This window comes from Gymnoscopelus braueri (assembly GCF_963280865.1).
Source record: "Gymnoscopelus braueri genome assembly, chromosome: 1".
Taxonomy (NCBI): Eukaryota; Metazoa; Chordata; class Actinopteri; order Myctophiformes; family Myctophidae; genus Gymnoscopelus; species Gymnoscopelus braueri.
The window spans coordinates 20,799,296-20,811,652 of NC_137603.1; the positions used below are offsets into that span (position 1 = coordinate 20,799,296).

General features: G+C 43.2%; 2 protein-coding genes across 2 annotated transcripts in view; one reads left to right on the plus strand and one right to left on the minus strand.

Annotated features, from left to right (window-relative positions):
• trpm7 (transient receptor potential cation channel, subfamily M, member 7) overlaps positions 1-7,347 on the minus strand; it is a 73,976-nt gene extending 66,629 nt beyond the window's left edge. Inside the window, exon 1 of the mRNA XM_080428843.1 lies at positions 6,907-7,347. Coding sequence (XP_080284969.1) covers positions 6,907-6,909 — 3 coding nt within the window. The 5' untranslated portion in view covers positions 6,910-7,347. The remainder of the gene's footprint in view (positions 1-6,906) is intronic.
• Positions 7,348-12,006: 4,659 nt separating this feature from the next.
• LOC308085475 (elongin-C-like) lies at positions 12,007-12,357 on the plus strand (the record flags this gene model as incomplete). Its single annotated transcript, XM_080428637.1, has 1 exon — positions 12,007-12,357. The coding sequence occupies one exon, from the start codon at positions 12,007-12,009 to the stop codon at positions 12,355-12,357; it is 351 nt and encodes a 116-aa protein (XP_080284763.1).

Genomic DNA, 12,357 nt, shown 5'->3' on the forward strand with positions numbered 1-12,357 from the left:
CCGCGGATCCGGATCCAGATCTTCAAATAGTAAAATCAACAGGAAGTTGACATTTTTATTAAAAAAACAAACAGTACTGGGTTTGGTGATGCTCTATATTGCCTGAATCAGCTATGTTTGGGTTCATTTATGTGCTAAAAGAGTGACTTTGAGAGCTGTTTTACCGTACCATGTAAGTCAATGAGGAGCATTTTTAGAATTATCAATTTCTAATCAATGGAGCAATTATTTTTGATTTCTTGCCCACCTTTGGCCTTACCCTTTAACCCCTGCCTCCCTGTGATAATGAATGATTGAGAGAGAAAAAAAAGAATGAGAAAACAGCATGCTTATTCTGGATCGATGGATTAAAGTTACAATCTCTTGTGCTTACAGTGACCTCTCGTGCGAGTATAAAGTTCTATAACATTAGAAATTAAACAAATGAAAACGGTCGCTTATCAGGCAATACCAGAACTTATGCTGCCAAGAGGGAATGTGAAAACGGCCTCTCCCATTGCCATTCCAGCAAGTTATGCTATTAATTTAGCTGGAAGAATTCTGGCACTGTAGTGAAAACGTGGCTTAATAGTGTTTTTGGTTGTCAAGGCTAATGTAGGCTTGTTGTTGTTGTTCCCCCATGGAACAGTGTTTTGGTTGTCCAGGCTAATGTAGGCTGGACAACCAAGGACAATGGAGTTTGAAGTTATAATGGGTTTGTATAGGAACTGAAGGGGGCGTGTCTGATAAAATGAATATCAAATATCCAAATACTGAATCAAGCAACTTAAAAACTGTCTGTGGGGCTCACAAAAGCCTGAGTAGACGATAAAATGACCCAACATTTTTCTAAAGTGAAATATCCCTTTAAAGTAGAGCGTGAGGACCTTGACAAGAGCGTTCAGCTGCCATGTTCAGTGGTCATATGGGTGAGTGCATTTTCAGAGCATGCTTATTTTAATGATCAATCAATCGATTATGTTCCGGCTTGGATCAATGGAACTAACGTAGTATACTTTAAGTTCCTAATTATCTGTATCAGAATGAAAACACTTTTCCAAGGTTGTAAAAAAAAAATACATTTGTTTTGCATTACTATTTTGTTTTATATTAATGTTTTTTACATTATCAATAAAGTGTTTTGCCAATTATTTGGCAATATCATGATGGACTACATGTTGGAAAGCACTGCTCTGTGCTGTCCTGTTACATCAAATGCGCAGCCTGTTTCGGCCCAAGATTTTTTTTATTTTTTTATTCCGGTATAGCTTAAAATATGGCAAGTCAGTGCATCCACTCAACTGATAGAAGTGTTATCCTGGTTTAAAGCTGAATTACTTGAAAGCTGGTCTGGCATTGAGCTTATCCTTGTGTATTAATGTGTGTACCAGTGGAAATGCAGTAAGACACATTCACTTCATGTTTGTCACGGGGCCAACTACTAACTAGTGTAATGAGTCTCTGGATCTGCCAACTTGTGCCCTGTGGCTGTACCATGACTGTGAGCACTATGCTGCTGATGTAGAGCACATCATGTGCACGTGACGTGACACCTCCTTCAAACATCTGCTACTCATAGTTATGTGAGCCTATATAAACCTAGGGAGAGATAGGCACAAGCAGCAGGGGACTCTTTCCATATTGTAGCTTCTAGACTAGGGTGACCCTATTTTCAAAAACCCAAGCCGGGACCCATAATCACTTAAATCCGATTAAAAAACAAACAAAAAAAGCTAAAATAGCTGTAATGTGCCGCGTTGTAGGATTGTAGATGGGCTCCTATGCTTGCTACTTTTGACAATTTATTTTTGTTTGTTTTTTTAAACCAGAAAAAAGAAAGAAAAAGAAAACTATCATCACACATTACACAATCAAGAACAGTAGAGGGAGATTATGAAATAACTAGGATACCATTCCCTTGGTCACCCAGGGAGATAACTCAACACCGGCCACTAGATAATAATTACTGGTAAAGTTTGACCAATAGCAAAAAAGCGATGCTGCCAACTTTGTCTACTTTACCAGGCCTTCCCTTAGCCAATAGGTTCAATTCCATCCAATTAGTCAAGACAAAATTATATTTGACATGCGGAACTAGATCAAGAGGACGTCCCACATCTACCTACGTGGATGTACTAAGGAAAGATGCTGGTGCAGAAAGCACAAAGGAGCTGGCCAGATGTATGGAGAACCGAGATGACTGGAGACTCCGATGGAGGGCTCGTCTGAGGACGACGTAGAGAGACTAGGGTTGGGCAATTAACTGAAAATATGTCGAAGCCAATATTTAAAACCATTAACTCACTTAACCCTCTAGACTTAGTAAACTGGACCTGAGTCCTGACTTTTTTCCATCTACACCAAATCTCTTCCAAATCTCCAAAAACAACCGATCTACAAGCTCACAACGCGTTGTGTTGCAACACATTGTGAGCTTGTAGATCTGCTATTTTGGTAGCTCCAGTCGGAACCGCTGTATAGCTCCGAGATGAGGTTCCTCTTTTGTCAGTGCCGTTTTAGCTAAACTTTTTCGCACATTTTCCACTTTACATGTTTCTTACCCCTTTCTGCACATCGTATCCAAAAAGTAAAGGTTTTCTGAAATGCTCTCAGATGTTTTAACTTCTTGCGCTCAATAAAATATATCCAACGAGTTGAATAAAGCGTTTAAATAGCTTCTCTCCTCAGCCGGTTCCATAATATTATGCATTAGAAGATGCAATTCAACATTTGACCAGTAGGGGAATCAGTAATGTTATCTCTACGGACGCAACTTCCGGGTATGTCTTAAAAACATTTAGGAGAGAAGCTATTTTAACGCTTTTTTCAACTCGTTGGATACATTTTATTGCGCGCTAGAAGTTAAAACATCTGAGAGCATTTCAGAAAACCTTTACTTTTTGGATACGATGTGCAGAAAGGGGTAAGAAACATGTGCGAAAAAGGTTCTGCTAAAACGGCACCGGGCCACGTAGGACCTCATCTCGGAGCTCCATAGCGGAGGGAGAGGTTCTAAATGGGGCTACTATTTTGGCTACTGTTCCCCACAGAATATGGATGCTGGGGTTCAAGTGGTTCATATTACTTATGTAGGTTAATCGAATAATCGAGAAGCAGCTTTTGTTTCGTTATTTGATTGAAATTCTTTTTTTTTATAACCAATGAATTAGATTGATTAATTGATTAACCCCTTAACCCTGTATTAAACGCCATATTACAATGGTGGCATTATACAAAAATAGCTAAAATATTTACAAACTAGCAGATCTGCTATTTTCACTATTTTATTTTATTTGACGTCATATCGCCCAGCCCTAAGGGGAACCTATTACCTAACCTTGAACAATGACTATAAGTGAATTCTGTAATCCAGCCACTATGGATGACAGCCAAAATGGTTCGTTTTGTGCCGCGCCAAAGATGCTTAGCCAGTCCAGCAGTGTCACTGTTCAGTGTTCCCTCATAGCAGCCGTGTGACTTTGAGCCCCATGGCTGACCAGGAGGAGTCACAGCGAGTGGAGGGGGAGTGGGGGGTGCTGTCAGTGGGATGACAACTATCAGGGAACACTCCATTCATAAAGTCAACGCTGAGACTGAACTCCCCCCCCTCGGTCCAGAGTCATTGGAAAGCTTTATTGGTCATCTTTAATTGGGCCTGTGTGTGTGTTTGTGTATGTGTGTGGTGAGAATAGATCGGTGTGTAGATAAGAAAGTGCAGGGAGGCAGAACAGAGACTACAGACTGAAATGCAAGAGGAGTGACATGCAAGCACATACATAAACACACAATACATGTGCACACACACAGTCACACCCACACACACACACCCACCCACCCACACACACACGTATGTGCATGCATGCATGCACATAAATACACACAGAGCACAAGACAACACAATGCAGACAATTCCCACCATAATCCCATCTGTTGTTCCATAAGAAGCAGGCACTTATAATAATAAAGCTTGGGCAGATGATACAATGACACATTCCATCAAGTTGATTCATGATTCTAAGTGACTAATAGTCTCAGTAGGTATTAGGGCTGGACGATTGTAGATCCATCGACTATTGTCACTAGTATTTTTGCACACCACCATTGTACAACAAAGTATAACACAGGGCTTTAAAATATTTACTAGAACATTTTGTTGATGCCTTGAAATGAGAAAAATAAAATGTCTTGCTTCTTGGATTAACCTATGAGCAAGATTAAGTGGGTTATTGGTTCTAAATGTCGGTTTCGATTATATTTTCCGTTAATTAACCAGCCTTAGTAGGTGGCCCAAGTTATATAGGCTAATTTGTGATATTTCAACTCCCCACTGTTCCCTCACTGTGTTCTGTTCTTTTGGGTCAACAGGAGCAACTTCCCTGGACTGCGCACACAGCCAGGGGTAAGCTGGGGCATGTGACTGGCAAAGGCAAGCACTGTGGGAAGGTTTGCACTGAGGCCAAAGACAGAGGCCCCTGCATGTTGTAGCGCTACAAAGGACAAAAGGCACCACAAACCGTGTACAACCTGGTTCCAAACCGCAGGTCATCAATGTGTCCGTACACAGACAAATGTGACCACGGTAAGTCCATATCCGTGGCAAATCTTCGATTTTAAAAAAATGAGTTTTTTATTTATTTATTCAATACAATGCTCTCTTGTTCGTGTAAAATACAATAAAAGCACAAACTGTACTGGCGGGACCCAATTATTGAAATACCAAACGGGATAGACTTGGACCATGCTGCATTGATGCCTGTACGGTCAGTGAACGATACTGTACAGTATATAGTGGCTGATTTGCCAGGCAGTCACCAGATTTTCTTTAGAATAGGTAGGACACTATCTACTGATATAATTAATTACTGATTGATTGATTGATTGAATACTTTATTTAGAAAGACATGGTAAAAGTACATGGAAGTACAATTCACAATACAAGGTCCTCTTAACTGGATCGCTCATAAAAGCACTTGCCTTATTTAAAATGAGATCCCTGTGCATTCAAATCATGATGAGATTTAAGAAGACATACAAATATACACTACTATGCAGAACGTCATACAATCAGTACTGATATAATTAATGCAGAAATCATATAATTTTAAAATGTGTAGCACATTGGTACAATATGGCACATTAGGAGGCCACTGGAAAGTCCACTAGAGAGGGGTCATTTACAGTAGTATGTCTGTGTCAAAAATAAAGTTTGACGAAAATGTCTATCACAGGCCGGCATGGTGATGACCTCTGTTCCAAACCAATTCATGATATTTGTATGAACATAACAGGCACAATTGTACAGGATCTAATCAAGCAGAAACGATGCACGTACACTGTAATCTAGGAAACCGCTTGGCTGTCACAGAAAGAAGACATGCAGGGCAACCAACCGAGCAATGCCTTTCTTTCACAGCCTATTCAGACTGAGACTCTCTCTGTCTGGTAACGTGTAGGCTGACAAACATCTTGCACAAAACCACACAGTACAGTAATCAACATGACTGGGAGCACTGAGGTCTACTACGCCTAGGAAAGCAGCAGGAAACAACTCAAACACACTGGGAGGAAAATAGCTATTTCAGTAACACTTTTCCTGACACCACACAGTAATGTCTGCAAAGGTTCATTTAACTCTGAGAGTGTGAAAATATGGCCAATTTGGGTCCATGTTCACACTCTCAGAGAGAGTATTTACTGTGGAAAACATACTGTGTATTATCTTTTTTTTTTTTAAGGTGCTCACACTTATGTAATAATCAAATACGTTGGCTAACATTCGAGGTGGCACAGGGAGAGAATTCAATGGAGCAATGGACCCCAATGGAAACAAGCCATTGCGCTTTCTTGGGTATAATCCTCTTAACAGACCATGTATTGAACTGTACTTTCCTGTGCTTTTTTTTTGCAAACTGCTAATAAAGTATTCAATCAATCAATCAATTACAGCCTGGCTGACTGTCCGGTCTCGAGCGACGTCACAGCAAGCACTTCCCTTACCACTCAAAAACGTGGAGGGGCAGAACACAAAACAACAACTTTGAAGTTGAAAACGACAAATATTTGAGGGAGCAAAAGGCTCCACATTAAATAAATTAAACCAAGCCAGAAAGAAACGTGTTACAGAAACGTGAGGTGTCAGTCAGTCAGTCATTCAGCCCAGTGTGAACATGTCTGTGGGTGACGGAGGAATTATTTACCTTATGGCTAACACGTTTAGCCAGCTGTGCTAACGTGCTAGCCAGCTGTGCTAAACCGTGCCACTGCAAACCTTACTACTACCACCACTGCTGGCTAACGTAGCCAGTTAGCTAGCGTAAAAGTTAGCATTCACCAAGCTAAGTTTAAAGCTAGCCTTGTGCCAAAAAGTCCCACCGTGGGAGCTTTCTCTTTTTTGCCTGTCATGTAACGTTTCCGTTATGTCCACGTTGACACTGTGCTGACCAAAGACTGTAAATAACATAACATGTAAATATGTATATGCTATATAAGCCCACACAGACGGACATACAGCCGCACACTGGGTCACGGGTGTGAGAGTGTGACAGACAGGCAGCATGCATGGAGGGACCTGCCACTCAAGATGACCAGAAAGGGACGTCCAGTCCAGGCCACGGACCCCCAGAACCAAGGGGCTCTTTTGGTTCCTCCTAAACTGTCCAATCATTGAGCTACAAGGAGACCCCCATCATGGGGGTCCTCCCTCACTATAGCTCAATGATTGGATAGTTAGGAGGAACTAGCTGGGGGCTTCCATGGTGGGGCTCTCCATGGGGCACCCCCCATGGAAGCCACCTCACGGACCCCGTAGGGGTCCCCGGACCCCACGTTGAGAACCACTGAGACACAGATCACATAATGTGTTCCCATGCCACACAACGAAGCTCCATTTGAACTGAACCGAACATAGAACGTATTATTATTATGTACCATTCTCTTCACCGTTGAGCTTCAGGAGGGAGATGTGCGTCGTGGCGTGTATCCATCTATCGTGTCGGTGGTGGTGTGCGATGCTGTGGTGATGATGATGGGTGAGCCGGGGCAGTGAGGCAGCAGCAGCGGCGGAGGGGACGTGGTGGTCGGCGGACCCGGCGGAGGAGCAGCAGGAGCGACGTGGATGTAGTGGATGATGCGATGCTGCTGCTGGATGAGGAGGATGCGGTGCCTCGGCTGCAGCAGCTGCTAGGACGTGGTTCTGGGTGGAGGAGGTGGTGGTGGAGGTGGAGCAGAGATGTAGTGGATGATGATGATGGTGGTGGTGTGGTGCAGCTAGTAGTAGAAGAGAGGCTCCACAGACAGAAGATGAACGTAGCTGCTCTTTCATAATGGTGCGACCGGACTGAGCTGCATGCCGGCGGACTCACTGACGCTGCACGCCGCTGCCTGCGTGACGACGACGAGGCCCCGCTGAGTCAGCCCCCCCCCGTGCAGCGTGCATGCGCTACTGTCACGTGACTTGACGTGGGGGGGGGGGGGGGGTGTATGAATCGGTATGAATCTTATTTTTTAACTCTATGGTATCATGAATTGAATACACAGGACCCCAATGGAAACAAGCAGTGCTTTCTTGGGTTCAATCCTTTTAGCATTGTATTTGTATTAAACTGTACTTTATGTGGTTTTGCAAACTGTTCAGGTATTCAATCTTCTAAAATGCGTCTGTCTGTCTGTCTGTCTGTCTGTCTGTCTGTCTGTCTCTGTGTGTGTGTGTGTGTGTGTGTGTGTGTGTGTGTGTGTGTGTGTGTGTGTGTGCGTGTGCGCGTGTGCGTGTGCGTGTGCGTGTGCGTGTGTGTGTGTGTGTGTGTGTGCGTGTGTGTGTCTGTGTGTGAGAGAGAAGAGACAGAGAGGGAGAGAGAGAGGGGGAGAGAGAGAATCTAAGTTGCAGAGTCTAACTCTGTTTTATACATTTCTCTATTCTCATTTAATTGAACATACATCGTTTTGTTTTGTTTTGTTTTGATTGTTGTGTTCCACTTTTGCTTTGGCAATGTAAACAAATGTTTACACATTCCAATAAAGCCCCTTTGAATTGAGAGAGAATGAGTGTGTGTGTGTATATGAGAGAGAGAGAGAGAGAGAGAGAGAGAGAGGGGGGGGGGGGCGACAGGAGAGATAAAGAGAATGGTGAATGGATGGTAACACTTGATAAACGTCACATGTCAATGCATTATGATCTTCTTATAACACTGTATCAAGACCTAGTAAATACTCATAATGCTTTATAACAATAATCATGACCCATTATAAAGCATTCTATAGGCTAATGACTTATATGGTCAATAATAAATGCCATGTAATATGCTTATAACACACTTATAACTGTATAATCACAGGTGTAAGTAAAAGTACTATGTAATCATAACAATAAAGCCTTATAATTCTTCATAATTACTCGTCACTCACTGACTTTTTCTTTTTGCTCATACTTGTAATTCTTTATAATGATTTTATAATGCACTATAATCACTGTTATAATGCGATAGTATGATTATAAGTCGTAAAATTAAGTTGTAAAATTACACTGTAATGCTTTGTAAGAGTGATTATAATACATAATTAGATTAATATAATGTATTACAACTATGATAATTACAAAATGGCCCAAAACAAGGTCTGTGAGTCTCCAGCAATTATGAAAGATTATAATACTTGACCTTATAACTATAAAGAAAATATCACATGGATGCACCATGGGACATATCATCAGTGTTGTAGCCTGGGGTCATAGGGTGTTTCGGGTCTCGGAACAACATACACCCTCGCCCAGGTGACCCAGCCGGGGTTGATCAAGCCCCGACTTACGTCCCAGTAGCCACCCCCGGTCAGTCCTATAGGGAAAGACAGGGCCACTCAGTCCGCTTCTCCGGAACTACTCTGCCGGGACTCGGGGAGGCTCTGGCACGTGGAGGGACTAGGCTCTGTGGGTGGCCTTCTGGCCGGGCTCCTCCGTCGTCTCACCAGGTCCAGGACCTGAGCGCTGTACCAGATCCGTTGCACTACCCCGATCCAAACATTTCCTTCTGGCGTGATGGTACCTTGGGCCGTGGTGGTACTGCAGGCTCCACTTGCGGCTTGCTTGAATGACCCTCCTAAAGGCCTCACCGTGGATTTGTTGGGCTTCTTCCTCACGGAAGACACAGGCTGGGGCGCTGACTCATACTGCTCCCGGATGCCGTCTATAAGTCAGTATTTATGAGTTCTTATAACTATAATTGTGTTATAAGAGATTATAATGCATCATAAGTATGCTTATACTGCATTATAAACATGGGATGCATAGCAAGTGTTACCATTTTTGTAAATCTGAGAGTACATGCAGGGAGGTGGAGCTCTAAAGCCTGATTTCCTATTTCCTTTTTTTTTTAATTAAAGCTTAAAACAACTTCACAAAGTGCTTCACAGTTGGAATCAAAGAAAGTCAGACACCGACATCATCTCTAAATTCAAGAACAAAAGCCTGATTTAATTCAACCTGATTTATACTTTGGCATAGAACCGTGTCACACGTCAGAAATAGCCGAACTACAACTACACACAACAACGAACGCCCCTGCTTCAGCAAGGCGTTGTGAACTAACTGTATACAGTTAGTTCAGTTATTTTTGCCAAGTGATTCCACCGTCCTAATCAGGATCCAAATCCAGGTATCCAGCATGAGAAACATTTCTACCACTCTTCCAAGAAGGCATAGGGGAGATATTGCACTATGAGCTTCAGGCAGTAGCCTACTCGATATATAATAACTCTATGAGCTTACTAGCCACTTCAACCAGTAACCGACACCAGGGTCTAGATTTATCAATGGAAGAGTAGGGAGGGAGCGCACGTCCAACAGCTGCAGATGTAGGCTACCTACTAATTTCTAGTTATATTGTATTAAACACTGTTTGAAATAAGATTTTATAAATAAGGTCCGGATTGCAGCCATATGTGCTCTTGTACCCTTTAAAAAAAACCTAGAAAATGTGCTCCTCGGAGCACAGGTCTCCGCCAGGTCAGGTAGCTATAATATGAGTGATGTCATCATGTCATCATGTGTCTCGCTAGCCAATCACAGCTGGTGACAGACCGACACACACACACACAGACGGACGGACAATATAGTACTGTTCCTGATTGATTCTGTCTTACCTATTTATATTACATATTGTGATGTCACGTGAAGCTTGACCAATGTTAGGTGTTCACAGACGGACGGACACACACACGGACGGACGGAGGGTAAAACATACTCTCCACCATGCCTTCGGCCTGGCGGAGACAATAACTACATAAACAAGGGAACCATAGGAGACCTGGTACTGCCAGACCCCTGGTGGTTGAAATCTGAATGGCCGGACTTCGCATGACGTGTGTGCAGAGGAAAAGAGGGACAGGACAGGAAAAGAGGGACAGACCGACCGACAAAGCCTCATGTAGGCCGACCCCTTGGGTCTGGCAAAAATTTGGTTGTAATGACTTTTTTCACCTCTTTTGTTTTATTTGTTTGTTTGTTTTACGGCGTAGCCGTCTATGTGTCTGTCTGTATGCACACTGCCAGTACACCACAGATATTTATAACTCCACTATTTTCCCCCCCAAACGTTTTATTATTTTTGAAGCATTTAACTTAAATTTTCTTATGGAAGACAACAGTGCTGAAACCATCATCAATTATCCAAACTGTAAATTATGACTTCAAATTCATAGTCAGTGGTTCTCAAAGCTCAATATCTTGATATTATCAGGGATCTCCATACATGGGCATAAAGGGGACATGGACAGACAGATATACTGTAGAGATCGCCATATATGGGCACAAAAGGGACACAGACGGTGCCAACGCCCACATGCCAAAGCCTATACCGCTTGTGCTATAACCACGCCCGCTTCTGTGACGAACACGGAACTGCCTCTCATCTACCAAAAACCACGCCTCGCTTCTGTGACGAACACGGAACTGCCTCTCATCTACCAAAAACCACGCCTCGCTTCTGTGACGAACACGGAACTGCCTCTCATCTACCAAAAACCACGCCTCGCTTCTGTGACACACACGGAACTGCCTCTCATCTACCAAAAACCACGCCTCGCTTCTGTGACGAACACGGAACTGCCTCTCATCTACCAAAAACCACGCCTCGCTTCTGTGACACACACGGAACTGCCTCTCATCTACCAAAAACCACGCCTCGCTTCTGTGACGCACACGGAACTGCCTCTCGCCTACAACAACTGCAGAATTTTCTCACACTGTCTTGCGCTGTCTCATGCAAACTTGAGCCACGAGAGGTACCGCAGAGCGAGCTAAAGTGAGCGAGTCGCCGTGCCGAACGTTGCGAAGTTCTCTTGAGCCGACTCAGCGCCGTTATGTACCGATAGGCACAGAATCGTAAATCATGTTTTGGGGTGAGCGTTTGCCCCAACTGCCACTCAGGAAAGTGGCTACTGACCAATCACAGCTGAGTGGTATAATTGTCCACTACATGTGTAGCCTAAATGTGTATTCCTTTTTTTATTGCAATTAATACATGTATTCCTATTGAGACAAAAAATGTAATCATAGTGGTTACTTCAGCTGAACCTTTGAGACAGAAAGTTTGAGAACCCCTGGTTGGTGTAGACTGTCTGTATTACTTTGACTTCATGTCAAGGACCCCCAAATTGACATGTATTCGACCGTGGACCCCCATTTGAACCGATGTTGTGCCAGGGACCCCATAAGAAAAGATTTGTCAAGATTAAAAAAAGCTCACAACGCAATGCGATCTGTTGTGAGCTTAGATTGGCTTAGAAAATGGTCCTAAAATTCTTGGTCCCTACATTGATGGAACTTCTAGAGATCACTGGTGTCATCCGTAAATGCCCATATGCCCATATATGGGCAAATAAGCGTTGACATGACATGTGCAGATATGACGTCGTGACACGTCACAAATGATCTGTATATATGTGGCATCCCGACCTCATAGCTTTCTGTTTGTCTTTACAATCAACGGGATTATCTGAATATACCTACTAATAGTATAAATAACAGATCTCTCAGATATAATGGATGGTGTTGTAGAGAAACCCTATGGTGGCTGTGAGGGGCCAGATTCCATGTATGTGAAGTTGATCTCTTCAGATGGCCATGAATTCTTTGTGAAAAAAGACTATGCCTTCCTCTCTGCCACCATCAAAGCCATGCTGAGTGGGCCAGGTGAGGTTGCTGACGATGAGGTCAATGAAGTGAACTTGAAGGAGATCCCCTCTCATATCCTGTCTCAGGTCTGCATGTTCTTCTCCTACAAGAAGCGTTACTCCAACCAGGTCGGCGATGCCCCAGAAGCTCCTGAATTTGAGATTAAAAAGGAAGTCGCACTGGACCTGCTCATGGCTTCAAACTTCTTGGATTGTTAA